Raw genomic sequence first — 26,096 nt, 5'->3', positions numbered from 1 at the left:
TTTGGCAGGCACATCTTGCAGAAAACCATAGTTTGGTTCAGTTGTTTGGGAGTACATTTGGGGCATTTTGTATATTGCAGACATTGCAATCATTGTGCAGTTTTGGAGCTACATCTGGAGCAAAATTGCAGATTTTGTTTAAAATTTGGGGCTTCTGCAAACAGATCTGCAGATCTAGTCTGAAATTTGCGGCTTTTGTTTAAAAATTGCAGATTTGGGGCTTTTAGTAATTTTGCCCCTTTCCGGTTGCAATTTCAAACCACCAATTGGGGCTTTTGTGTTGGGAGAGCATTTTTTGGAGTATTCAGTTCATACTGCCTTTCTTGGAGTGTTTGAAGCACTTTTGGCAGATTTTGGGGAGTTTTTGATGCTTGGACAGATTTTTGACAGTGCAAGTACAGAAATCTAAGTTGCGTTTACAACCTGTGCTTGGCTGTGTTTTTTGGGAGTTGTGCATTCCATTCCCAGTAAGGGAATTCAGCATTGTATCTGCTTCAATCTTTTTCTCAGAAATGGCCCATCAGAATTAGAATGAGTTTCCGTTTGGGGTCTTTCACAAGAAGACAAGTTGGATGGTACCAACTACTCCCTCTAGAGTTTCATGGTACGTAATATTCTGATTTCTCGAAATCTATGGGATTATGTCAATGGGGATGAGATCCGACCAGCAGATATTGCACCTGCTACCCCTCCTCAGCAAGGAGGTGGAAGAGGTCGTGCACAGGGTGCAGCTGCAGGACAAGTTGTTGGTGCAGCTACAGTCAATACTCCAGAGCAGAAGAGATGGGATTTACGGGATGCCTTAGCTTTGTCATGCATCTCTCTTTCAGTGAAAAGATCTATCATTCCGCATATCCGATCGTGTAAGACGTCCAGGGCAGCGTGGGATATCTTGGAAAGCATGTATGCAGCACGGAATGATGCCAGGGTATCTTTCTTAAAAAGAGAGTCGAGCAATACACATATGGAGGAGGGTGACTCCATGTCACTCCACCTCACAAAGCTACAGGATCTCAGAGAGAGCAATTGAACATAGATGAAATTATTCCTGATTCAGAGATGATTACAACCACTCTGAATTCTCTTCCTGAGTCTTACCTCAGCTTTCACACTTCGCTGAACTTATCATTGAGGGGCGGTGCAAATCCCCTCACTTTTCATGAGTTGATAGGACTTCTGCTTCAGGAAGAGCAGACCAGGAAAAATTTGGCTTCACCTGCACGTGAACAAGCCATGCTCTCAAAATTTAAATCAAAAACAAAGGGACAGGCAAAGACATCAGCAAATCAGCCTTCCAGTGGGTCAGGACAGCCTTCACAAAAGGCTAAAAATGATGCAAGTAAGCCCAAAAAGAAGGGTTTTTGTCATTACTGCAAAAAGCCAGGTCATCACATAGCAGAATGCAGGAAAAGGCTTGCAAAAGAAAAGAAAAACAGCTCAAGTATGGCTGTTTCAGATTCAGCCCCTCATGCATCTGACAGTGGGGATGCTGCAGTCAACTTTGTTGGTCAGGATTATGCCTTTTTATCTTGCATTTCAGATTCTAGGTTGGCTGTTCCAGATGCTCGGGATAGTACAGCCTCTTGCAGTGATGATACATATGCATTTTTGACTTGCAGCTTTCACTCTTCTACAGATGCATCTGCTTTCAGTGTTAATGAAACACTGAACACATGGTATTTTGACAGCGGTGCATCCAAGCACATCACTTCCTGGCATCCATCTCCTGTTGGTAAGAAAGTCACTTGTGCCAACAACTCCTCATATTCAGTACGTGGCACAGGAGAGGTTGAGCTCACTGCCATTGATGGCTCAATTTTCAGACTTTCAGATGTCTTATATGTGCCTGGCATAACCAAAAATCTCCTTTCAGTGTCCACTCTTAACAGAGGGGGATTTCAGGTCATCTTTGAGGATGACAAATGTGCTGTACGAGAAAGGGAAGCTAACTATGCCTTAAAGTTATCTGGTACTCTGCTGCGTGGGCTTTTTCAGCTTGATATTTTTGAGAAAAGAGCAGCCCATGCTCTGGCAGTTTCTACCCCTACAGCTGCCATGCAAAATGCAGAATTATGGCATGCCAGATATGGCCACATGCATTACAACAGCTTGATGACACTTCAGAAATTTTCAATGGTTGATGCATTGCCACCTCTTGAGATACCTCCTCCACATGCCTGTGAAGGGTGCATTTTAGGTAAGATGTATAGATTCCCCTTCAAGAAGGATGGTTCAGTTAAAGTTGTTCGCAAATTGCAGCTTATACACAGTGATGACTACTTTGTTACATTTATTCATGACTACTCCAATTTTACTTGGGTTTATGGGCTGAAAAAGAAATCTGAAGTGTTCACGGTGTTTAAACACTTTTCAGCCATGGTTGAAAATGAAACCGGACTCAGGATACAGACATTACGCACGGATAGAGGTGGAGAATACCTATTTGCAGAATTGGATGCTTTTCTCAAGGGCAAGGGTATTGTGCATCAGCTCACAGTCAGGCTGACCCCTCAGCAAATGGCAAAGCTGAGAGGAAAAATAGAACCCTCATGGAGATGGACAGATGTATGCTAAAAAGCAAACACATGCTTCATAAATTCTGGCTAGAGGGTTTGATGTGTGCCAATTACATTTTGAACAGGGCTCCCACTAAGGCTTTAAAAACAAAAACTCCTTTTGAGGTCTCGAATGACAGGAAGCCTTCAGTGGATCACTTCCGAGTCTTTGCATGCCTTGTCTATGCACATGTGCCAGTTGAATTTAGGCACAAATTGTCAGATAAAGCCATCAAATGCATATTTGTTGGATACAGTGCATAAAGCAAGCAGGCTGAATTTCAAACGCCTTCGTCTTCAGAGGATGTCTTTGAGGGGTTGCTACCCATTGCTTTGGGTTCCCCTGCTGATTTTTCTGATCCAAATCAGAATTTACAGCAACCTCCAGATGCTTCAGTTCCGCCACAGGATGTCTTGCCCCCTCCACAGGCAGTGGAACAAGTGGTACAGCAAGAAATTGCAGACATACATGCAGCAAAAACAGTCCCAAACTGGCTGTTACAGACTCTCAGGGAGAGTAAACTTGATGCTCCGTTACCTGGCAGGACTCGCAGTACAGCAAGGCACATGGAAGGTGCTAATTCAGTGGAATCAGCATATGCAGGTACTCTCCTTGATGAGGAGGAGCCTGCCACATTTGAAGAGGCAAAGGATAATGTGCATTGGATGAATGCCATGCAATGCCATGCACGATGAGTTGCAGTCCATAGCAAAAAATCAGACTTGGGATGTTGTGGACTTGTCACAGGGTAAACATGCCATTGGCACACGATGGGTATTCAAAGTCAAACGGAAGCCAGATGGCTCCATTGACAGATATAAGGCCAGGCTGGTTGCTAAGGGCTATGCTCAGAAAAAGGGCATAGATTATGAGGAGACATTCGCTCCTACATCCCGGATGACCACCATCCGATCAGTAATTGCAATGGCTGCACATTTTGAGTGCAATGTTCATCAGTTGGACATAAAAACAGCCTTCTTAAATGGGGACTTGCTGGAAGAGGTGTATGTCAAACCACCTCCGGGCTTTGAAATTACAGCAAATGCACTTCGAGTATGCAAGCTCAATAAAGCTTTATATGGGCTGAAACAGGCCCCTCGTGCATGGTATGCCAAGATACATGCCTTTTTGACCAGCAAGGGGCTGCACAATAGTCCTACTGAGAGCACCCTCTACATCAAGATGGATGGGGGGGAAATTTTAGTCATCCTTCTTTATGTCGATGACTTACTGCTCACAGGGTCCAATGAAGAAAAAATTGCAGATTTCAAAGCTGATTTGCAGACCAACTTTGACATGTCAGATTTGGGCCTGCTTCACTTTTATTTGGGGATCCAGTTCTCTCATGAGAGACGTGGCACTGTTATGTCTCAGTCCAAGTATGTTCAGAAACTCTTGGACAGATTTAACATGCAAGAGTGTAAGCCCATAGCCACTCCTATGGAGCCGAGGCTGAAACTCACAATGCATGATGCAGGAGAATCAGTTGATGCCACACTTTACAGTCAGGCTGTTGGATGCCTCATATATCTCTGCAACACTAGACCTGCTATTCAGTTTGCAGTATCTCAGGTGAGCAGGTACATGCACAGCCCAAAAACTATGCATTGGCAGGCAGTTAAGCGCATCTTCCGTTATTTGCAGGGCACCAAGTCTTTTGGCTTACTATTTCCCAGGGGGGCTGACTTGCAGATGCATGCCTACAGTGATTCAGATTGGGCTGGTGATTATGACACTAGGCAGTCCACTAGTGGCAATTGTTTCTTTTTGGGTAAATCTTGCATTTCACGGCTGAGCAAGAAACAATCTACAGTGGCTACCTCATCATGTGAAGCTGAGTACAGGGCAGCTTTCACAGCAACAGTTGAATGTGTCTGGCTGCGACGTCTATTTGCTGATCTTCATCTGTCTTTGGAGGGTCCCTCTCCAATTCTCACTGATAGTCAGAGTGCCATTGCAGTGGCAAAGAATCCAGTGTTTCATGCTCGCACGAAACACATCGAGGTTCACTATCACTACGTCAGAGAGAAGTTGCATGCAGGAGAGATTAGTATGATCTTTGTGTCCACACATGACAACGTTGCAGATATTTTCACCAAAGCACTACCACGTGAAAAGTTTGAGGCATTTCGCAGTGCCCTGAACTTATATCCATTTGGTGATTAATCAGCCTTGTACATGACATTGGCACTGCAGGGGGGTGTTAGAATTATAGATATAATTCAGCAGTGACCAATGTAATATAATAAGCTAGTTAGGGGCACTTTTCCCTCTTTAAGAGGTTTTTCCCCCTAACCGCAGTTAGTTCACTAACTATGGTTAGTGACTACTTAGGTTTTGTCACTAGGACAAAACCTTATCTTTTCCTTCAGTGTGTTGTACTCTTACTCTCTTCTATTGCAACTAAGCTTTCAGCTTCCAAGCTCTCTCTCACTCACTCTATACTCACAGGCACCTTATGCAGGCACTTGATATATATGGTCTTGCAACAGGCAGACGATGAATTTTACCAAATCCAAGCTCCTATCTTTGCATAAGTGTGACTGGCATTGCCTTTTATGGCAAGGCATTTTGTTGCCCTCTAGTACTGGTGAGCAAAAAGGAGACGAGCTGGGCTGAATCAACCCTTTGGACATCAAGTCCTGTACCTGAGCCATAATCTCCTCTCTCTGAGTCGCACTGACTCTATAAGGTGGTCTATTTGGTGGCTCACTACCAGGCATTAACTCTATCTGATGATCTTCTGGTCTCTCTGGGGGTAACTCCCCCTGGCAAAGCATTGGAAAAGCAATCTTTAAAGTTTACAAGAAACTGAAATTTATCTTTGTCTACATCATTCATTTCAGCATGCATATCATTCTCTTTTTCTTTTACAAAAACCATGTACACGGAAATTACAGACTTTATTGCTTTACCACATGTAACATCAGATACAATGGGGATAGTCTCCCCTTTATTCCTGGCAACTAAACGCTGGTTTTTTCCCCTATGGATAAAACTCAGTACCCTCTCAAGGTATTCTATTGTTACTTCCTTTCGATGGAACCACGATGTACCAAGTACAACATCATGCTACTTGAGACAAGAAATTAAGAAGTCCTCCTGATCTACATAGCTCTGCACATGGACATGAAGCTTTCCAATCAAAGGAGTAACTTGCACTGGATTCCCTTGGAACGTTTGATCAACATCAAGAGCTCTGTCTAGCTCTTCAATTTTTATCCCTAATCTCAAGGCTAAATCTTCAGATATGAAATTTTCTGTAGACCCTGGATCAAATAGGATTAATGCTTGCTGATCTCTTATCTTTCCCCATGATAGCAAAAGCTCTTTTTCCTTTGGGTCTGAGGTACTCCCCAAAACATTTGGGACTGCTCTTACCATTGGCCTCGATGGTACTTGTGGCTTTTCTGCTCCTTAGAACCCGAAGGCTTCTCAGGGCACTGGGCAGCCATATGCCCCTCTTACCCACACTTAAAGCGTTTCCCATCTCTGCAGAATTTAGGTATCTATTCAGGAGTGAATGGGGATTTGCCTTTATATGACTTTGAAAACTGAGTACCCCTCGGCTTCTGAGGCTGAAACCCTTTCTTTTCAACCCTAGGATACTCTTTCTTTTCTGATTTTGAAAAATCAGTTTTCTTTCTTTCAGCACGTCCTACATGCAAGGATAGTACTGTGGATGGATCTTGTAACAGCACAAGACTAGCTACTGAAGCTGAATGCATAAGGTCTTGAATGTTCTTTGCCCCCAAAGCATTCACTACTGCCTAGATTCTTGGACTGAGACCTGCTCTGTACTTTCTCATTTGGGTTCCTTTGGAGATCCTTTTGAAAGGTGCAACCTGCAAATAAGCATCCCAAAACTTTTGGTGGTACACATCCACTGTATCTCCTGCATCCATATGCAAACTGTCCCAATCTTGAAGAACATGATCTCTAAACTGTTTAGGCATAAACTGCTGGTAGAAGACTTTCTTGAAGTCCTTCCACCTCTTTGGGGCTGACCCATCTGTGGTCTGTGCACTCCACCATGCACCAGTTGTCGCTGTCAAGTGCAAACTGACCATTCTTAACTTGGAGGATTCTGAAAACTTTTCTGTAAGGAATGGAGCATCAAACTGCCTGATGAACTGCAATGCTTTGTCTATATGACCATATTGTCCATTATAGGTCATAAACTTGATAGATTTACCTCCCTCTTTGAATTCCTTTGTCTCTCTGGAAGACTTACTCTTCCTAGACTTCTTGTGTTTCCTTCTTTTCCTGGATGGTTTATCTGATAAAGAAGAAGATACAAAAGTCGCGCTCGAGGTAGACGGTGAAGGACTGGGAGATCGGTGATGATGCCTTGATCTCTTCCTGCTATGAGACCGTCTCCTATGAGATCTCTCTCTCTCTGGCTGTACATGAGAGTGTGCCTCTAGCATTGGCACATCATAAGTTGCATTAGGCATATTTTCGACTAGAAGCAAAAGCTGAGCTCTTGGATCCCTTCTGATATTTTCCATCTCTTGCATACGAGTGCGTACCATCTGCTCTAATTCTTGCTGATTTTGATGCACACTTCTCAGTCTTGGATGTGCATCCCTATCTTGTATGGATAGGTGATAGGGCCATTTTCTTACAACTTGTCTGAGATCTGCAAGTTTCTCACACACTGTGTATGCAACTCATGCACGCAACCTTTGCTTTTCAAAGAGAAAAATTACCCCAACAAGAGATGTCTTGCATTCACAATCTATGCCCGTAAATGGCGCCTTAATTATAGTCAAGTCTCTCCAACCGAAGTTGGCACAACTTGGTTAACCGTAGTTAACCCTCTTGGCGCATGCCAAGTCTCATTGCCCGGAGTCAACACTCTCTGACCGTAGTCAGCTCTGTAGTTCTCTCGTTAACCGCAATTCACCCTCTTGCTAATAAACCAAGTTTCCCCGACCGAAGTCACATTTACTTGACTAGAGTCAAGTATCTTTGACGGTAGTCAATTCTTTGACCAGTAAAAGAACTCTTTGACCATATTTAACACATATGAAAACTCTTTAATTATGATCAGATAAATAGTCAACTGTACTTTGACTTAGGATATTTACATTGTGGTGACAAGCGCTGCGTGCTTAGTTGCAAGGAAGGTCTCCCATATGCAACTTGTAATCATTTCACAGAGGCATTCTAGCCTCCATCCCTTTTTCAGTGGTTTTGTTTGTGAACAAATGGATAAATGCCAAATGGTGATCATGCAATGGTTAATGGTTGTGATATATGCTTTGTGAGCTGTAAATAAGTACTGAAGTGATTAAAGGTTTAGTTCCACTGCGCTCTGAGTGATTAGAGGCCAGTTTCAACCGCCACACAAATCTCTACTCCGAGTGAGCCAAGAGGCTAGAGAGGGGTCTGAATCAATTTCTGAAAAGACAATGAGACACCCTCAAATCTCATAGTACAAGGAGGGGATGTCCCCAAGTGTGATCTGTGTATCGACCCTCTGTCTGAGCTATCAGGTCATAGGCTCTGGGACACGGTCATCTCGAGGCCTCCTCTCGTGGGGGTCCATGTGATCTAGCTGAAAGAACTCCGTGATAGATCTCTGAGAGGGATCAGCCGAGGAAGAAGTCTGCTCCTGTCTCTGTGCTCGGAGTATCCTCTCGCGGTGTCTAAGTGCCTCATGAATGAAACCTGCCAAACACCGCTAGTCCGGGTAGGAGAGGAAACGGGCCAAAATACCATAGCTATCCCTGAAGAGGCAGTGTAAATGCCCTCGAATCTCATAGTAAACAGGACACCTAAAGATGAAATGCTCCTCTGTCTCAACCTCCTGCATGTCACACAGTGTGCATATGCGCCTCTCCCTGGGTAGTCGCTCTGCTCTGCCGCTCTCGATGCGAAGTCTGTGTGAAGAGACCCGGAACTGCCCAAGAGAGACCCTTAGTGAGTGGGGTAGGTGGATCTGCATGTATCCTGGTGGGTCAATGAAACCCTCCTCTGTGATATGTAAGAAGTAATCTCTGTAAAAGCTAAGCTTCACTGGGAGTTCACTCAGTCCCAACCAGGTCCGAAATGTGTGTAGCTGTAGTAGATCCTCACGAATAACCCACTTGACCTCGTGTGATAGGAGGGGAGAGAACGGAGCATCCATGCTGTACTAGAAGGGAGGTAGTCCATCCATGTGAAGCCCCAGTCGCTCAAACCATCTCTCTGTATGTGCATACCCGCACCTCTAGTCCCCTCTTGCTGCAAGTGCCATAGAAGAGGATAGAGCTATCCATGGTAGCCTGCTACGTCCCGAGGTGTAATCCCCATATTCCCTAACTCGGTACAGGTACATGATGACCTGAAATGCGGCATCTATGTGTAAAGGGGGTGACCCAAACTCAGCCTAAATGATCTGATGAGGAATGGATGGCTTACCACAAATCATCCGTGATAACATGAGAAACTGTAGCCGCTCCACACGGGCCCACTCTGTATCCGACGAGTCTGGCCCCCAACAAGGGATGCCGTACATCCCCGCTGGGCGAACCAAGGAGTCAAAAAGCAAGAGCAGGTCGAGAATCCATTCCCTCAACCATTGACAGCTTTCTCAAGCTCTTTGGCAGCCTTTTGAGACCTCATTCTTGCTTATTTGCTCAGTTTTTTGAGGTTTTCTACACATATGTAAGGACCTGTGACCTCCTGGAGCATTTCTGTTGCAGGAACTTCACTTTTGGCACAGGAAATCAGTGTTCTGGAGCTTTTTCTGCTGAAAACGGTGCATTTACATACCTGTCAGAGAATAATTAATTGTACAGACCTATCAGAGAATCCCGTACAACTGTATGGACCTGTCAGAGAATTCCATACAGCCGTATGGACCTGTCAGAGAATTCCGTACAACGCTGTACGAGCCTGTCAGAATTCCATATAACTGTACGGACTGTCAGAGATTTCCGTACGACTGTACCGACCTGTCAGTGCATTTATTGCAGTATGGACTGCATCAGCAAGGATTTACTGCTTAACGAAGCTGCCTCGGGGTGCGTGCCAATTATATTGAAGGCTTCTCAGCATTTCGGAGCTGCCTCGAGCTGCGTGCCAGCATTTCGGAGCTGCCTCAAGCTGCGTGCCGACGTTTGGAGCCATTTTGGAGCTGCTGAATTGATCCGAAGACTTCTCTTTGAGCCCTTCCCTCCTCGTTTGGCATCCCTTTGCCTCGGGCTGCGAGCTTCTCTCCATTGGATCTCTTTCTCTCCATTTCTACGTGCTCTCCTCCTCGTGGGAGCACTTCTTTTGCTGTAATTCTCATTTCCAGCCCTCATTCGCTCGCTTTCAGAGCCTGTCACTGCTGTACATCATTGGGTAGCTGTTGTTGCATTGGCTGTTTCCAATTTCTGCTTCATTTGCATTTTGGAAAGGCCTCATGTTGCCTTGGGGATTTATCTTGCAACAAGTACACCTTGGGACAGCAGAGTCTTTTGCAGACATAAGCTTTGAAGCTTGGGCAGATTTTTGACACTTGATTCTAAGAGGTTGCCTTTCTCTCATTTGCTTTGCCAATTGGTGCATTTGCCTTGTATTTCAGCACCATGTCTGGTAGCAAAGATGATTTGTTTGGGCTGATTGGGGCCGATGACAAGCTTGATGGCACCAAGTACCGCATGTGGTCATACATGATGGGACATGTTTTGGTTGCCAAGAATCTATGGCATATTGTTTCAGGTTCTGAGGCTAGGCCTACACGCACTATTACTGGTGCTACACCTGCAGCCTCTGCTTCTTCAGTGATGGGTCTTCAGGTACAGGTTCTACCGCTACAACCAGGACTCCTGCACCTCCTGCTCCAGGTGCTTTGCCTCTTTCACAGGAGCAAATTCAGTGGGATGGTCGTGATGCCAAAGCACATGCCTTGATTGCTCTTTCAGTGAAACAGGTTATTATCCCTCATTTTCGGTCTTGCAAGACAGTTAAGCAAGCATGGGATCAGCTTGCATCTTTGTATCGGGTGCGGAATGAGGCAAGGGTTGCCTATCTCCGCATGCATTTGAAATATTTAAAGCTTGATGAGGGTGGTAATATGGATGCCTATCTCACTAATGTAAAGGATTTGAAAGAGCAATTGGCGAACATTGATGAAATTATGCCTGATTCTCAGCTGGTTTCTAATACCCTTGATGGGTTGCCTGATTCACATCAAGGCTTTGCTACTACATTGAAGTTGGTTGCAAGGGGTGATGCCAATCATTTCTCATTTGACCAACTTGTTGCTCTTCTTCTTCAGGAGGAGCACAGTCGTGTGAATTGCAATGCTACTATGGCTACTGATCAAGCATTTGCTGCCCATCACAAACAAAAAAGTAAAGGCAAGGTTTCAGCTGGAAAACCCTCTCATTCCCATGTTGATCATTCACATGGTGCCTCTTCTTCAGGGGATAACAAAAAGAAGAAGAGATGTAATTATTGCAAGAAACCTGGGCGTGATATTTCTGAATGCAAGAAGCGCATAGCATCTGAAAAGAAAAAGAAAGAGTCTAGTCTTGCAATATCTCGTTCTTCTAGTGCAGAAGATCGACATGAGTCCGCTAATTTCGCACAAGACCACCATTGGGCTTTCTGGGTTACATGTCAATATAATCCTGATGTTCATGATGCTTGTATGGCAGTTTCAGATGTTCGTGATGCCTGGTTCTTTAATAGTGGTGCTAGCAAGCACATCACTTCCTGTAGGAAGTTATTCAGCTCATTGGAGCTTAATCTAATGGGGGCAATGTCACATGTGCCAATAAGCATCATATACCATGAAAGGTATTGGGCAAGTTGCTCTTACTTCTGTCTCTGGTGGTATTGTCACTCTAGAGCATGTGCTTTAGGTTCCAGGCATTCGTAATAAACTCATTTCTATTTCAGCCATTGCTACATGTGGCTTTCAGTTTATTTTTTATGGTGTGAGGTGTGCATTGTATGATGTTACACATGCCTTTACCCTGGTTTTGACTGGCACATTGTCTAGCGGTCTTTACAGACTTGATGCTTATGACAGATGTTCAGATGATGATACTGCACTTGCCGATGCACATGCCTTTGCTATTGATTCTACCATGGCAGATAATCATTTGTGGCTGTAGGCCATCCTCCGGTGGTTCTAGTGATGCCCTATAGGCCATGGTATGTGCCTTGTAGGCATAAATAAAGACAATTAAGTGTTAATGTCTTTTCGGCCACATAGGACACTTAGTCCTATGTGACACCTAGGACACTTAGTCCTAGGTCTAGGTACTTGTACCTTGTACTCCTTTGTTTTTGATTATCTAATCCAAGTTTAACGTGACAGCTAAGGCTTGTGCTACGTTTTGCTATCTGTACTCTCTCTCTCTCTCTCAAGCGATCCTACAGTGGTATCAAAGCTAGTTTTGACTCGTCTTCCTGCCCCCGGACTCCTTGCATCACCTTCCGTACGGACTTTCACACAGGCCCGTACTACGCCGTACATCTTCCGTACAAGCGTACGGAAGGTCTCGTGCAGTCCGTACGTACTTGCGCCATACATCCTATTTGAGTTTCGTACAGCGTACATGAGCAGCCGTACAGAGGTGAACCTGCATCGCAATACTCGTCAGTACGTTTCCCTATAGATATCGCACCTGCATTCGTACAGATTCGTACCTGCCATCTTACTTGCGCAGTACAGCTCCGTACCTGAGCAGGCGTACAACTCCGTACTTGCCCTGCATACTTGTCCGTACTGCAAGCCGTACATGCACGTGGGAACGTACTGTTCCATACAATTTTCGTACCAGCGTACCATTTGTACCTATATCAGCTCCGCACTTCAACCGTACATCGTACAGTGCACTTGATATGTACTTGATCCGTACAGCTACTATACAGTGTACTTGAGCTGTCCGTACAGCTAGTACATCTTTCAAGGTCCCCGTACAGGTGGTTGCACGTGCAAGGTTACATTCTGGACATTGGTATTTTTTGGGGCTTTCAGTTCATTTCAGCTTCTTTGGTTGCATATTCCTGCAAGAACATTGGGGCTTTGGGATTTGGTCTGCAATCTCTTGTTGTTTGCAGTACATTGGATCAGACTACACGACATTGAGTCACTTTTGCAGGACATTGAGTCAAATTTGCATACATTGGGTCACATTTGCAAAATTTTTTGCAAAATTTGGGGCCTTTCTACATTTGCCCTTTTTTTGGCCTATTTGCCCTCAATAAATTTGGGGCTTTTGCCAGATTTGCTGTTTTTGCAGTGAATTTGCCAACAGACAAATAAGTTGAAGGGTACAAAGACTCACCCCGACTCAACTCAAACAAAGGAATAGTGAACTCACTGAAGTCAAGGATGCACGAAAAGCTGGAAAATGGGCAGTCTACCGAGACGGAATAGCATTAATTCAAGACTTCAAATCTAAATCTAAAGACCCTCAGTCTCAAACTGATGTAATGAAGGCCATTTTGATATAGGACTACAACTTAGATGTGTGCTAAAATAAGCTCGAGCTGAGTTGCCATGTGCACTCCTCGACCCGCTCTGGACAGGCCGGTTTCAGCATCCGGACAGGCCGGTTTCAGGACGGATCACTCAACCTACGATCACATTTTTACACTTAGAGGGATCATTGAGGAGGCCAGACACAGGAGACAGAGAGTATATTGTTGCTTTGTGGATTTCCGCAATTCGACACCGTTCCCCGCGCCCGACTTGTCAGACACCTGCAAGAGTTAAGCTACGACTCGGAGGTTATCTGGGCAGTGGTAGCTCTCTATCAACGGGTGACGGGCCAGGTCAGGATTGGCACCAGCTGGACCCCAGAGATCACGAGCACTATCGGAGTCAAACAAGGATGTCCCTTGTCACCGACTCTATTTGGCCCCTCTACATCGACGAGCTCGAGACCACCATTAGGACACTCGGAGGTGCAGGCTGCTCTCTTGCGGAAGCTGTCATCCAGATTCTCCTATATGCAGACGATGTAGTACTACTATCCTCTTCTGCCACTGGTCTTCACCGACACCTGGATGGACTTCAGGTCTTATGTGATACACATGACTTGAAGGTCAACCTTGGGAAAACCAAGGTGATGATCTTCAACACTTCCAGACCCGCTATGCACCGAGAGCAGTTCCTCTTCGCCGGCGACCCTGTTGAGATAGTTGACTCTTACACATACTTGGGCGTTCTTCTCAGGCCCGATCTTCACGATGCGCCCGGCCATGCAGGCCAGGATCAGCCGGGGCTACGCCGCTCTTGCCAAGCTGGAGCGACAGTGCTACCACTCCCACTTCCAGGAGCCGCGGACCAAGTCTCTCCTTTTTTATTCTTTGGTCCGCCCAGCAGGCATGTATGGTAGCCCGTGGTGGGGAGCCGACCTTTCAGACACAGAGTGGGCTCGAGTCGAGCGCCTACAGATACTAATGTTTGCTCGGATGATCCGCAGCAAACCATCGGTACCACACCAGATCATTCTAGCAGAGTTCGGCGCCTCACCCCTACAGCTCAATGCGGCTTTCCACGCTATCACTTATCTACATAGAGTCAGGGATTTCAGCTCCTCCTCCCACGGTCGCCTCCGCCTACCTTGGCTAGCCCTATTCTCCTTTATGGCCTTATCCATTGATGGGGACCAGCGATGCTGGTATAGTCGTCTTTCTAGTTGGTTCACCCGACTGGGCCTCGACTTAGACCGGTTGCCTCCTTTTCAGTACAGCCTCGACGCTCCACCATCTCCCCTCTCCCCCACTGACCAGGAGGTCAACCGGCTCATTCGAGCGGATCTGCTCCAGCTCCACACCTGGCGGACATGGTTTCTTCACCCCGAGCTTCCTATGAAGCTCGACTTATACCGCCGACACTGCCTCCTGATCTCACAGGAGGGCTTCAGCACACCTCCGAGTTACACACAACTTCATCTACCACATGCGCTCCGGATCTCCCTCGGTCAGTTTAGGGTTTTATCACACCGATTACGGATCGAGAGCGGATGCGCAGAGGGTATCCCACGAGAGGGCCGCCTTTGCCCACTTTGCCTTGCAGGAGATCGAGTCGAAGGAGCACTTTGCTTTCAGATGTCCTATCTATTATGCCATTCGAGGCCGGTACCACTGCCTCTTCCGCAACGGATTCGGCCCCCTCCCACACATGCCGCAGTTCCCGGATCAGCGATGCCTAGCCGCTTTCTTACATGAGATGACTCGCCACCGAGATATCTCTCTCCGAGCACGGCGACACCACAGCACACACAGCGTGAGGACACCCAGCGAACCATCACTGATTTCTTCCAGTCACAGGATACCTCTTCTCAGTCTAGCCGACGACGCGGACGTGAGCGAGAGCCAGAGCCACGACAGCTGCGCCAGCGGACAAACTCTCACATCTGGGTCCATGACATCTCGTCTCTGCTCTCTGCCCGCCCCATCGGGGTTACCGTTGCCCTCATCCACAGGGCCACCCGCCGCCCCCGACGACAGAGCTCGACTAGGCCGCGTGACGTCAGAGGCCAATCATCTATCGCAGGGTTTTTTCCGGCCTCCCATTTGACGGCCCCTCTATGATTGGTCTGTGACGATCACCACCTGCACATATATATTGTATCTCCCCCCTCTGCCCCATTTTTGGTGCCTGGAGGTAGAGACACATTTTTTTGTATCAGGACTAGACACACCGTCCTTCATAACCTCTTTTTTTGTAGAAACGATTGGCTGGCCCGTTTTGAGACCACCACCGTTATGCTCATTGTATCAGTTATCTTTAGTCTCATAGACCTTCACGGTCTCCCGAAGACTTTAATAAACTTTCTTTCTTTCGTTCTGGTTTATCCAGATAATGTAGGGGTTTTGTTTTGTACTTGGTACTTTGTCCCATAAGCCCATGAGGCTTTCTACGGACAGTAATCTCTCTCTCTCTCTCTCTCTCTCTCTCTCTCTCTCTCTGATGCACACAGAAGCAGGTAAAAGAGGGTTGTGCAGCCTCTACCTAGCAGATTTTGAGATTCACTTGCTTCTTTGTGCGGATGATGTGGTTGTTTTCACTAATAGTGAGGGTAAGATGCAACAAATGATGGATATCCTCAGCATGTTCTATTCGGAAAGTGGGCTGGCTGTGAATGTTTCCAAAACTAAACTCATGATAGTCAAGACTATACAGCCAAGTAATCCCCCTTCAATCTCATATATGGGTCAACTTGTTGATACAGTGCACTCATTCAAATACTTAGGCATTGAAATTCCAGCCAATAACAAATGGAGCAGCTGTGTGCAACGGAGAACTGATGCAGGATGGGGAAAGTATTATCAATTTGAAAATGACTGCAGCAATACCAACACAAGAAGGTGGCAAGTACGAAACATGATTTTTGGGGCATATGTGGTACAAACAGTGCTCTATGGGGTAGAGGTGTGGGGGGGGAGTATACCATCATCAAAATGGAATGATGTAGAAAAAATGCAGAAATCTTTCATTAGAAGACACCTTGGCATCAAGGCTACCACACCCTACTCTCTCCTACTTCTAGAGACAGGATGCATACCCATAGAGTTGCATGCCTTGAAGAGAGTACTCAGATACATCACAAAGGTCAAGCGCATGAATAATGAAAGGCTGCCAAAGAGGGCATGGGTAGAAAGTCAAAAGTCCTAAAAGACGAATAAGGGTAAGATTTTGGCATCTGGATGGGCACTAGATTTAAAAAAATGGTTCCAAAAATGGGAGGTAGAGAGGTACTTGGACTACTCTCCAGAGGAGGTAGATGAGGATGCCTTTCATCATGACCTGCTGAATGCACTACACAGGAAATGGCAAACAGCTGAAAACAGAGATAAGTTTGAGTACTACCATACATTTATTAACCCCGAATATTGGGCTACTTATACAGGAAGAGAAACAACCACGCAGAAGTACATTTGCACACCTATGGCAATACATAAGCGAAGAGCTTTGCCCTCACTTTGCACCCGATCACACCAGCTGCAGATTGAAATAGGAGGATGGAAAGATATGCCAAAAGAGAGCAGAATATGCCAATTATGTGACCAGGGAATGGCAGAAACTGAAGAACACATGGTAATGATATGCCCTTACTATACTCACATCCGGAAAGCGTTTAGCTCTCTTCTCGAGGGACATAACAGACTGGCTGATATGCTACATAGCGGGTCACCCCCAGCTTTAGGAACGTTTGTCTATAAGCTTTTCAAACACAGGAACTCACCTAAGACATAAAGGTAGTTTCTCTTAATACCCTCCCCTCCAAGGGACGAGTCTTTGTGTACGAGGATTTTGTATTGCTCAGGTCCCATAGGCCGATTTTTTGGTCTTCAGAGGACAATAATATATTCTTCTTCTTCTCTCTCTCTGCAGGCCACATGAATGAGATTCATCTTGTTTCAAGTAGGCATCCATCCCATGGGTCTAAAATTCCTCAGTGAAGTAAATTATCCATTATGAATGATGGTCCAATTGATGCACTCCTATTACATTTCCTGTTAATCACATATCTACCAAACTAATCAATCTAATTTTCAGTTTTATATGCAGATGTTCAAAATGAATTTTCTATTCTCTCTAAGTGATGCACCGAACTGTTTTAAAAAAAGGCCAGAACGCACTTATTATAGAAAATCCAAATTCATCTACTTTGGCATTGAAATAGAAGCCTTCGGATAGCAAAGGACTTTCAGCAGTATTTGTGGTTGGCAACTGTTCCAACTACGCAAAGATGGCATCAACATTCAAGGAAATGTAACACATTTCACAAGTTTTAAAAAATCAAAAATGTTTCCAGACGTCTATCCTTGGTCTGTGGTAGAAGCTTTGCCCTGGTTGTGCACTGGATATTAATGTTTATGTTCCAGATATATGAAACAAAAAACGGACTCCTCCAGAAATGCAGGGCCGAATTGGGAAGATCAGGCTAGAATTTCTGCCCCCTCTCCTATACAGGAGGATTATGCAATGACTTGAATGACTTGGTTGAAGCTCTTGTAGATCAGGGATCAAACCTTCGTAAATTTGAAGCACTGTACAACATATTCAGAGGGCATTCATACAAGAATGGTAGGTATAACAAAAAGCACACCCAACACTTACAAGATGATGAATTGGAACTGTTGTCAAGGTCCCAAAACGACCGTTAATTCGTCCCACGATCTCATGAACTTGACTTGTCAGACGTTGATCTGTGTGCGACAAAAGAAAAGAGAAAACAAAATGCATTCTGAACAGTAAACCCAGGATATATGCTAGCCAGAAATAAATAAAAGAAAAGCTACCCTGAGACACTACATCATAACCTAGATTCATTCTTTAGAACGCTCACATTCAGCAGCTTTAAATCTGCACCAAAAACTTGCTTTTATGAAACGGTTGTTGCAAAGGTGTGCCAGAATGGTATGTTAAAAAACCAAGAAACTTCGTCAGCCAAACTACCGTAAGTCAATTTTTATTATAGTTGGAGAGATGAATACTGAATGGAAATCATTCACAATTACTTCCTACCAGCAGGGGTGCCATTTTGATATAGGGCAAACAAATGCCAATGAGCGATATAACCAAGCTCTAATCTCATGTTCAATAGTTGCCACATTGCCTGATCTCCATGACCTCGGAAGGATCGGTGGACATTTTCCTTTAGAGGACCAACCTTTGTATTATATTTTATTGTGCTTTAAATATAGGTTAAAGGAATCGATGTCAAGGTCTTCAGTCAGGATGACATGGCATAGACTAGACGAATCTAAGGTCGAGGACATAGGTGCACCTAAATGTGTCAATTGCCTAGGGGCAAATGGAATTAATGTTTATCCCAAGAGGGGTAAAATGGGTGCATGCTTGGCGCTTCCAGATGATTACACATAGCATCATATTCGTCTAGGGGATGAGGGCTCTACAAAGGCTTGCTGAAATGAAACTTCTTTTGGCTTCTTCTCTGCGCCAGAGACTATGCACCATAGCCCTTTTTGCATGAAAAGAAGTCGTGTGGCCTATCACCCGTGATTGGTAGTTGTACATTTCATTTGGTATCAGAGCAGAGGTTGTTTGGTGATCGCTATTGGTGTTGAGTTGGTCGCTGGAATTTAAGACGTTAACTGGTTAATTCACGATGTCAGTAGCGAAGGCTTCTCTAGGGGTTGTGTTGTGTTCATTGCAGGTCATTTTGATTTGACGTTTTGGTGATCCTTAGTCACCAACCAGAGGCTTGGGAATGCGTGGATGGTTGGCTTGGCATGAGAGTAATTAGAGATAAGATGCTGGAAACATAGCAAAAGTACCGCATCTGGAAGCACAGCAGCAACGCCGTCTTCGTGAACGTTCATAGCCGCCTAAGCCTTTTATGAAGCTTGTCTTATGTTGTGACCAGTGATGCAGCTCGTTTGTGTCACACAATCGCACCCAAGCTTTGACAAAGCATCATGACAGCAGGGAAGATTATGAGTTGGGAGTCGTGCTGGTGACAAGCAAGCACGCTAAGCCCATACCATGAGATACTTGGGCATTTGTTGTGTGAAAGTTGATTTTGGGACTGGTTGAGTTTAGCAAGGTTGTGACAACGTTCAAGATGGGCATGCATGAGGGTATCCGTGTAGGACTTGGTTTTTTCCTCACAGTCAGATTTTGCCATGGGTTTAAAAAAATGGGTGAGGTTTAAGTAATTTCAGAACCAGTCCTTGGGATAATACCAATTTGCATCCGTCAGAATCAGGTTATTAGTGCACTATTATTCATGAAGCTCTCTCGGACAGTGGTTGGATAGATAATCTGTGACAAGACTATTCAATCCTCAAGATTAGGGGAAAGCTGCTCACAAGAATAAAAAACAGACCAGGGGGCTTTCTATACTTTTCTAAATTTAGTTCTATTTGAAGCTTCATTTATGTTTTTTAGAAATCAAGTAGTTCAAGTTAAAAGATCTGTTCACAGTTCAAGTTGAGATTCTGCGGTTTTATAGGCCACACCATTGCAGCAAAAAGTTTGTGGGTTTACATTAGTGACATTTCCAGTTGTAAATACAATTTCAAGTGAGGTTTTCTTTTTTTAAAGCTCAACCAATCCAGACAGGTAATTAGATCTAGGACTTTATGGATAAAGGCAAAGCAATAGCAAAGGAGGTTGAAGAAGAGGCCTCAAGGGTGGATCCCGTAGAATCGGGAGTCTAGCCGACCCCACAAGTGTCACGTCCAGCGGCCCGACAAGTGTCGCGCCCAGCAGCCCACACACTATCAAGTAGGGAGGAAGTGGGGAAGTGAAGAGCGGCGGGATGGGCAACGACTAGCTCAGCGACGAGGGGAGTGACGGGACTGAGCGACGGGGAGAGCGACGGAGGCTGAGCGACGAGGGGAGCGACCGAGGGGAGCGACGGGGGACGGACGGGGGGAGTGACGGACGGAGGGAGCGACGGACGAGCGACGGGGGACGGGGGGGAGCGACAGGGGATGGGGGGGAGCGACGGGGGAGCGATGGAGAGAGAGAGAGAGAGAGAGAGAGAGAGAGAGAGCGAGAGGATGTGCAGAAGTAAATATATACAGTGCTGAAGAGAGAGATGTAGAGAGCAAGCTCAAAGTGGAATACATCATGAAACCATGAGGATTAAAAAAACCCCTCAAAATGAGGTGGAAAACAACCAAGGCTGAGGCTGAAAGTGCCACCTCAACCCTGTAAGAGTCTCAGAGCAGAAAGGAGAATCCTTCCATTCCCTGAAGAAAGAAGCCCTCCTAGCTAAGGCTGCACGGGAGTCTCCCTGCATACTCGTCCATACGGCAATCAAAGTATGTATGATGTATGTCCGGATACTAGGTCAATGTGTGCGAGGGATGAACCTGAGTTCCCTCCAATGCCTCTGTGCATCTGGCTCTCCAGATATGCCAGGCTGCTATGCTCGCTAGTATCTCCCAAGAGGTATCCACAGAGGCATATACAGTTGCAAAAGGAAGGTATGGTACCACATCCAAAGAACACGTCTCAACCTGATGACGTCGAATCGAAATGGCCCGAGAAGAGTCATCTCTCTAATAAAAGACCTGAGGCCCAGTAAGAGAAAGCCAAGCCACTGAGCCCCATGTCATACAGAATGGGGAGTGCACAAAGTGACTGAAAATCCTGGCTACCCCCATCCAAATCATCCTCGCCTGTCTGCAATCCCATAAGCAATGATGAATCGTCTCCAAAGCAGAGAGGCAACGAGGGCAAGTAGGGTCAGCTCCGAATCTGGATCTCCAAAGATTCACTGCAATCCCACCATGGATAGAAAGCCAAAAGAAAAGAGTGAATTTTCTATTCCTGTGGGATTTCCAAAGTCTCCTCCAAAAGCATCTCTGAAAATCAGCAGTGATATCAAATGCCTCCCAATGAGGAACTCTGGAAGGTCTCCAACCTCTACTACTCAGCTGGAATCTCCTGGCATTACTAACCGTGTAGCGAAAGAAGGGGATGCTCTTCTCTTGATGCCCTGCGTCAATCCACTCCCACTCTCCAGGGTCCCACTGCAAATACCTAATAAGAACTCCCCCATAGAGCCAAAGTCTCCAAGATCCAGTGGACAGAAGCCGGGGGTCTGGGTCAAGGAAGCACTCTGAATCTGATCCTTGCACCAAAAGACCTACAACCCTGATAGGCTGAAAGGCAGACTCAAACAAGATATCCTCTGCGGACCTGAACAATCTCCCACCATCATGCACATCAAAAACCAAGGCATCCCCAAGTGCATCTCGAAAGGCCAAAACCTGAAAATGAACACCCCCTCTCGTAAAAGCACCTGCCCAAGTGGAGCAAGTGAGAGGCATATCATCTGTGTCTACCCAATCCGTTGGAAGGGCTGCCTCAATCTGCAAGATCCTCCCTGCACTCCCTCAGTGCATTTCAGATTTTCAAGTGGCTAGTCCAGATACTACAGCCACTCTTGAGGATGACTCTTATGCTTTCCTGACTTGCAGCTATGACCCTTCGAACGATGCATACACTTTCAGTGTCAATAAGACATTGAACGCATGGTATTTTAATAGTGATGCATCCAAGCACATCACTTTCATGCACCACCCTCTGGAAAGAGGGTGACTTGTGCAAACAATTCTTCTTATTCAGTGTGTGGAGTGAGTGACATTATACTTACCTCCATGGATGGCACAGATTTACAGAATTTATGATGTTCTTTATGTGCCTGGCATCAAGAACAATTTACTTTCGGTGTCCTCGCTCAATCGAGGAGAATTTCAGCTCATCTTTGATGATGCTAAGTGTGTAGTCCGAGACAAAGAAAATGATTATGCTTTGATGTTGTCTAGCACTTTGTATTAGGGTCATTTTCCGCTTGCTGTTTATGAGAAAAGATCCAAATCTTGCACTTGCAGTAAACACTCCTACTGCTGCCATGCAGAATCCGGAGTTATGGCATGCCAGATATGGACACATGAGCTATAGCAACTTGATGATACTTCAGAAGCATGCTATGGTTGACGCATTGCCCCCTTTGGAGTCACCTCCTCCTCATGTCTATGAAGGATGCATCCTCAATAAGATGCATAGATTTCCCTTTAAAAAGGATGGTGCAGTACGAGCTCTCCCGAAATTACAGCTCATACATAGTGATGTCTGTGGCCCCATAAGGACACCTGCTTTGGGTGCTTATCTATATTATGTCACTTTTATAGACGACTACACAAATTACACTCGGGTCTATGGCTTGAAGAAAAAATCAGATGTGTTTATGCATTTCAAACACATTGTGGCCAAGGTTGAAAATGAGACATGACTCAAGGTGCAGAAACTTCGCACTGACATCATACATGAGCTTACAGTAAGCCTTACTCCTCAACAAAATGGCAAAGCTGAGCCGAAAAATAGAGCTCTCATGGAGATGGATAGATGCATGCTCACTAGCAAGAAGTTGCCTCACACATTCTGGCTCGGAGGGCTCATGTGTGCAAATTATGTTTTGAATCGGGCTCCCACTAACACTTTGAAGACAATCACTGCCTACGAGGCTTGGCATGGGAGAAAGCCTTCAGTGGATCATTTTCGTGTCTTTGGATGTGTTGCATACGGCCACGTGCCTGTGGAGTTTTGACATAGGTTGTCAGAAAAAACAGTAAAGTGGGGTGCCGTGCGTCTCGGTCTCCTGGACGAGGCTCGACGCAAGACCAAAGCCACCATGACCCCGTGGGACATATCCCAGGTCTAAACAATGACGGGAGGTCCCCCAAAGTGATTTGTGTGTCCCCTCGATGTCTCGTGTGTCATGCTACGGTCGTCGGGTCGGGGTCTCTGTCACGTCTGCGGCTAGAGACTGGACGATCAATGTCACTCGATGGGAAGAACTCTGTGATCCTGCTCTGAGAGGTGTCTGATGATGTCAAAGGGCACGAAAGTAGAGTACATGATAACAAAACACTACGCATTGAGGGGCTAGCAGAAGATTGCCTTGGCTGCTTTGATGACGATGAAGGATACAGTCAAGAGGAGAGAATTGCATGCCTAAAGAAGGAGATACCACAAGCTAAATGGGATGCAAATGACATTAGTTGTATCACTAAACAAGGAAAACAGCTACAAGTTTATTTCAATGAGAGAGCTGGAAGAGTAAAAGATTTTTTGCTTGACAAACAAGGTTAAGGGTACACGGGTTTGGATATCTGAGGAGCTCACTCCAACTCAGCTCAAACAAATGAATATCGAACTTATTAAAGTGAAGGATGCACACAAAGCTGGAAAGTAGGGCAGTTTACAGAGATGGCAAAGACCCTCAGTCTTACACTAATCAACGAAGGCCATTTTATGTTAGGACTAGAACTTAGATGTGTGCTGGCTGTAATAGCCTCCAGCTGAGATGCCATGTGCACTCCTCAACTCTCTCGTTTATCGAGATGTTGTAAGTCATTTTGACATTTTGCATTTTGTGCCATAGGCCCGTCAAGCCTCCTGCGGACATTAATATGACTTTCTTTCTTTCTACTCTCATAACAGCTATCTCCTCCTCCTCTACTCCATTGTATCCTCGGGCCGACTTAAATGCATAAAAATCGGTGACATGTCGTTCTGCTCAATTTGTCTGTACCCTTTATGGCACTATCATCTCCTACTGTCTGGACTGTCGCCATGGTTGAAAACCACTCAGAGCTGCCAAACCGTATCCTTCATAAGAACCAAGGCAGCCAAAAGAGGGGTCTCCAAGAGCATGCCAATCCAACTAAGAATATCTCGGTTTGCTAGAGGAAAACTTGGAAAAAAAAAGCCGTGAGGAAACTAGGAATGACGTGCATTGTTTCCACATCCTCAAGTGTTAAGCCGTGGTATCTGTTGGGGGTAAAGGCACATTGCCTACCCTTAATTAAAGAATTAAAGATAGGACACCTATGACTGTCTTAAGACAGTCATAGGGTAAACCTAATCCTAATAAAACATAAGTGAGTTTGTGGTGTGGCTCACTATCACTTCACACCCGCACTAGTGTGTCTCTTTCTCTCACTCTCACTCTCTTGCTCCCTTCCTCTACTCTTCCCCCTTCACAACTGGTATCAGAGCAACGGTACGGACGACAGCCGTACAACGGTACGGACGACAGTCCTTCACAGCAGGGTACGGACGACAGTCCATCTGCAGGTACACTGGGTTGGCGTCGAAACAGCAGGGTACAGAAACAGCAGGACTTGGTTGTTTTGCTGCAAAGTCTCAACTCGTTTTTTTTTTGGGGGGAAGCGTGCTGCTGCGAGGACAGAAGTACAGCAGGAGCTTCTATGCATTTACTGAGTGCAATTCTCAGTTTTGGGTGATCTTATCAAAGGGCTTTTGCCTGGATGTGTTTGCAGTATATGCCTTGAGGCAGTGTGTAGCCAGGGAGCACACATTTGCTTTATTTCCGCAGTGCATCTGGTGACATTTGTTGCAGGTCACATTCTTTGTACGCACTTTGAAAATCTCAGTTGAGCCACGCTTGGTCAGGGCGCATCGAGTTTACTCGGTCCCTAACTGCCCATCATTGACAGTGCTCAAAAGATTTTCTTCTTGGTGTCTGTACGTTGTGATTTGTGTTGTTACTGAGTACACAGGGGCAGTCTATGCATTGCACATTGTCAGGTACAAGTGTCAGAGAGATTTCATATTGCATGCTACCTCAGTGTTGAGGTGTTCTCCACTTGATTCAGGTGTCAGATCAAGGGGCTTTTGCCCAGACTTTGTTTGATAGCACTTGGGTTACCGACAGAGATCTTCAGATGCATTTTCTCCCCTTGGTCTAAGGGTGATTGCTCGGGATTTATCCCATTTACTGTTGCAGGTTTTGTGACAAGCTGAAGGGTCATTTACTGTTTTTGGGGTGTTTGTCAAGTGGTTTCTGCAATTTAACTCAGTGCCATACCTCATCTGAGGTGGGAGAAGTGATCAGTACAGTCAGTACAGCAGTGTTTACAGCAGTGTTGGTGGTTTTGTCAGATGATTGTGCACTGTTAAGCACTCGTTGAGCAGCAACAGCAGTCTGAAATCACTGTTTTTATGCCTTTTTGAGCTCAGAACAGTTTGTCAGAAGGTACAGTATTTGCAGGGACATTTACTGTTTTGCTGCAGATTTTACTGACAGTAAAAACAGCACCATTGAGAGTGCTTCTGGCTCTTGAATAGAGCAGGCTTTTCTGAGAAATCAGAACTTTTATTCAGTCTTTTTACTTCCAGGGAGTCAGGTACTTTCCTCATCTGATATGGCATCAGGAGGAGGTGATTCTTCAATTCTGAACATAAAGAAACTGGAAGGAGCACATAACTATGCATTATGGGCAGAACAGTGCTTGAATGTACTTCTGTTAAAGAAGATTGCTAAGCCCATAAGGGTAAAGGGTGTCAAGCCATCTGATATGGCAGCTGATGACTGGGAAGAGCTTGATTTGTCCGCGAGGGCAGCTATCATGCTCACTATTTCAGACACTCTTGTGTTCAATGTACAGGCTGAAAAGACCTCTTATGGTCTATGGCAAAGACTAGAAGAATTATATGCCCAAAAGAGCTCAGCCAGTAAGGTTTATTGGCTGAAGAAGCTGGTTGATCTTCGCATGAAGGAAGGTACAGCTATGACCTCACACTTGAGTGAGTTCAATGCTATCTTTACACAGCTGATTGCACAGGGGTTGAACCTTGATGAGGAGTTCAAGGCTACTTTCTTGCTGTGTACCCTCCCTGAGAGTTGGGACACTTTCAAGACCACCCTGTCAAACTCAAATGCCACTCTTATTTATGCTGATGTAGAGAGCTCTCTCCTTATGGAGGAGATGAGCAGGAAGAATAATGCGGGCAGCAAGTCTTCAAGTGCTTTGCAGGTACAGGACAGAGGCAGGACTCAGCAGAAAGGGAGATCTGCTAGTAAGTCCAAATCCCGTAGTCAGTCCCGTGGCAAAAAGGACATTGAATGCTTTTATTGTGGCAAGAAGGGACATGTGAAGTCGAAGTGCTTCAAGTTCATACGGGATCAGAAAGCCAAGAAGGCTGAAACAAAGGATGCAGGAAATGCAAGCAAAGGTAAAGGCAAGGCCAAGGCAGATGACTTGGATGCAGTGAATGTTGCAGCAGAGGACAGTGACAGTGACAT

At 45.4% G+C, this 26,096-nt stretch overlaps 1 protein-coding gene across 2 annotated transcripts in view; it reads right to left on the bottom strand.

Moving 5' to 3' along the window:
• Positions 1-26,096, bottom strand: part of LOC147887616 (alpha,alpha-trehalose-phosphate synthase [UDP-forming] 1-like) — a 266,990-nt gene that overhangs the window by 83,338 nt on the left and 157,556 nt on the right. For both annotated transcript variants that reach the window (XM_087393097.1, XM_087393098.1), the window contains exon 7: positions 17,624-17,712. In XM_087393097.1, the coding sequence (XP_087249223.1) occupies positions 17,624-17,712 (89 nt within the window). The remainder of the gene's footprint in view (positions 1-17,623; positions 17,713-26,096) is intronic.

This window comes from Dipteris shenzhenensis, chromosome 22 (genome assembly GCF_047967505.1).
Source record: "Dipteris shenzhenensis isolate YYH24624 ecotype China chromosome 22, Dip_SZ_1.0, whole genome shotgun sequence".
NCBI lineage: Eukaryota > Viridiplantae > Streptophyta > Polypodiopsida > Gleicheniales > Dipteridaceae > Dipteris > Dipteris shenzhenensis.
The sequence above is the reverse complement of the archived record's forward strand: the minus strand, read 5'-3'. Positions and strand labels throughout refer to the sequence as shown.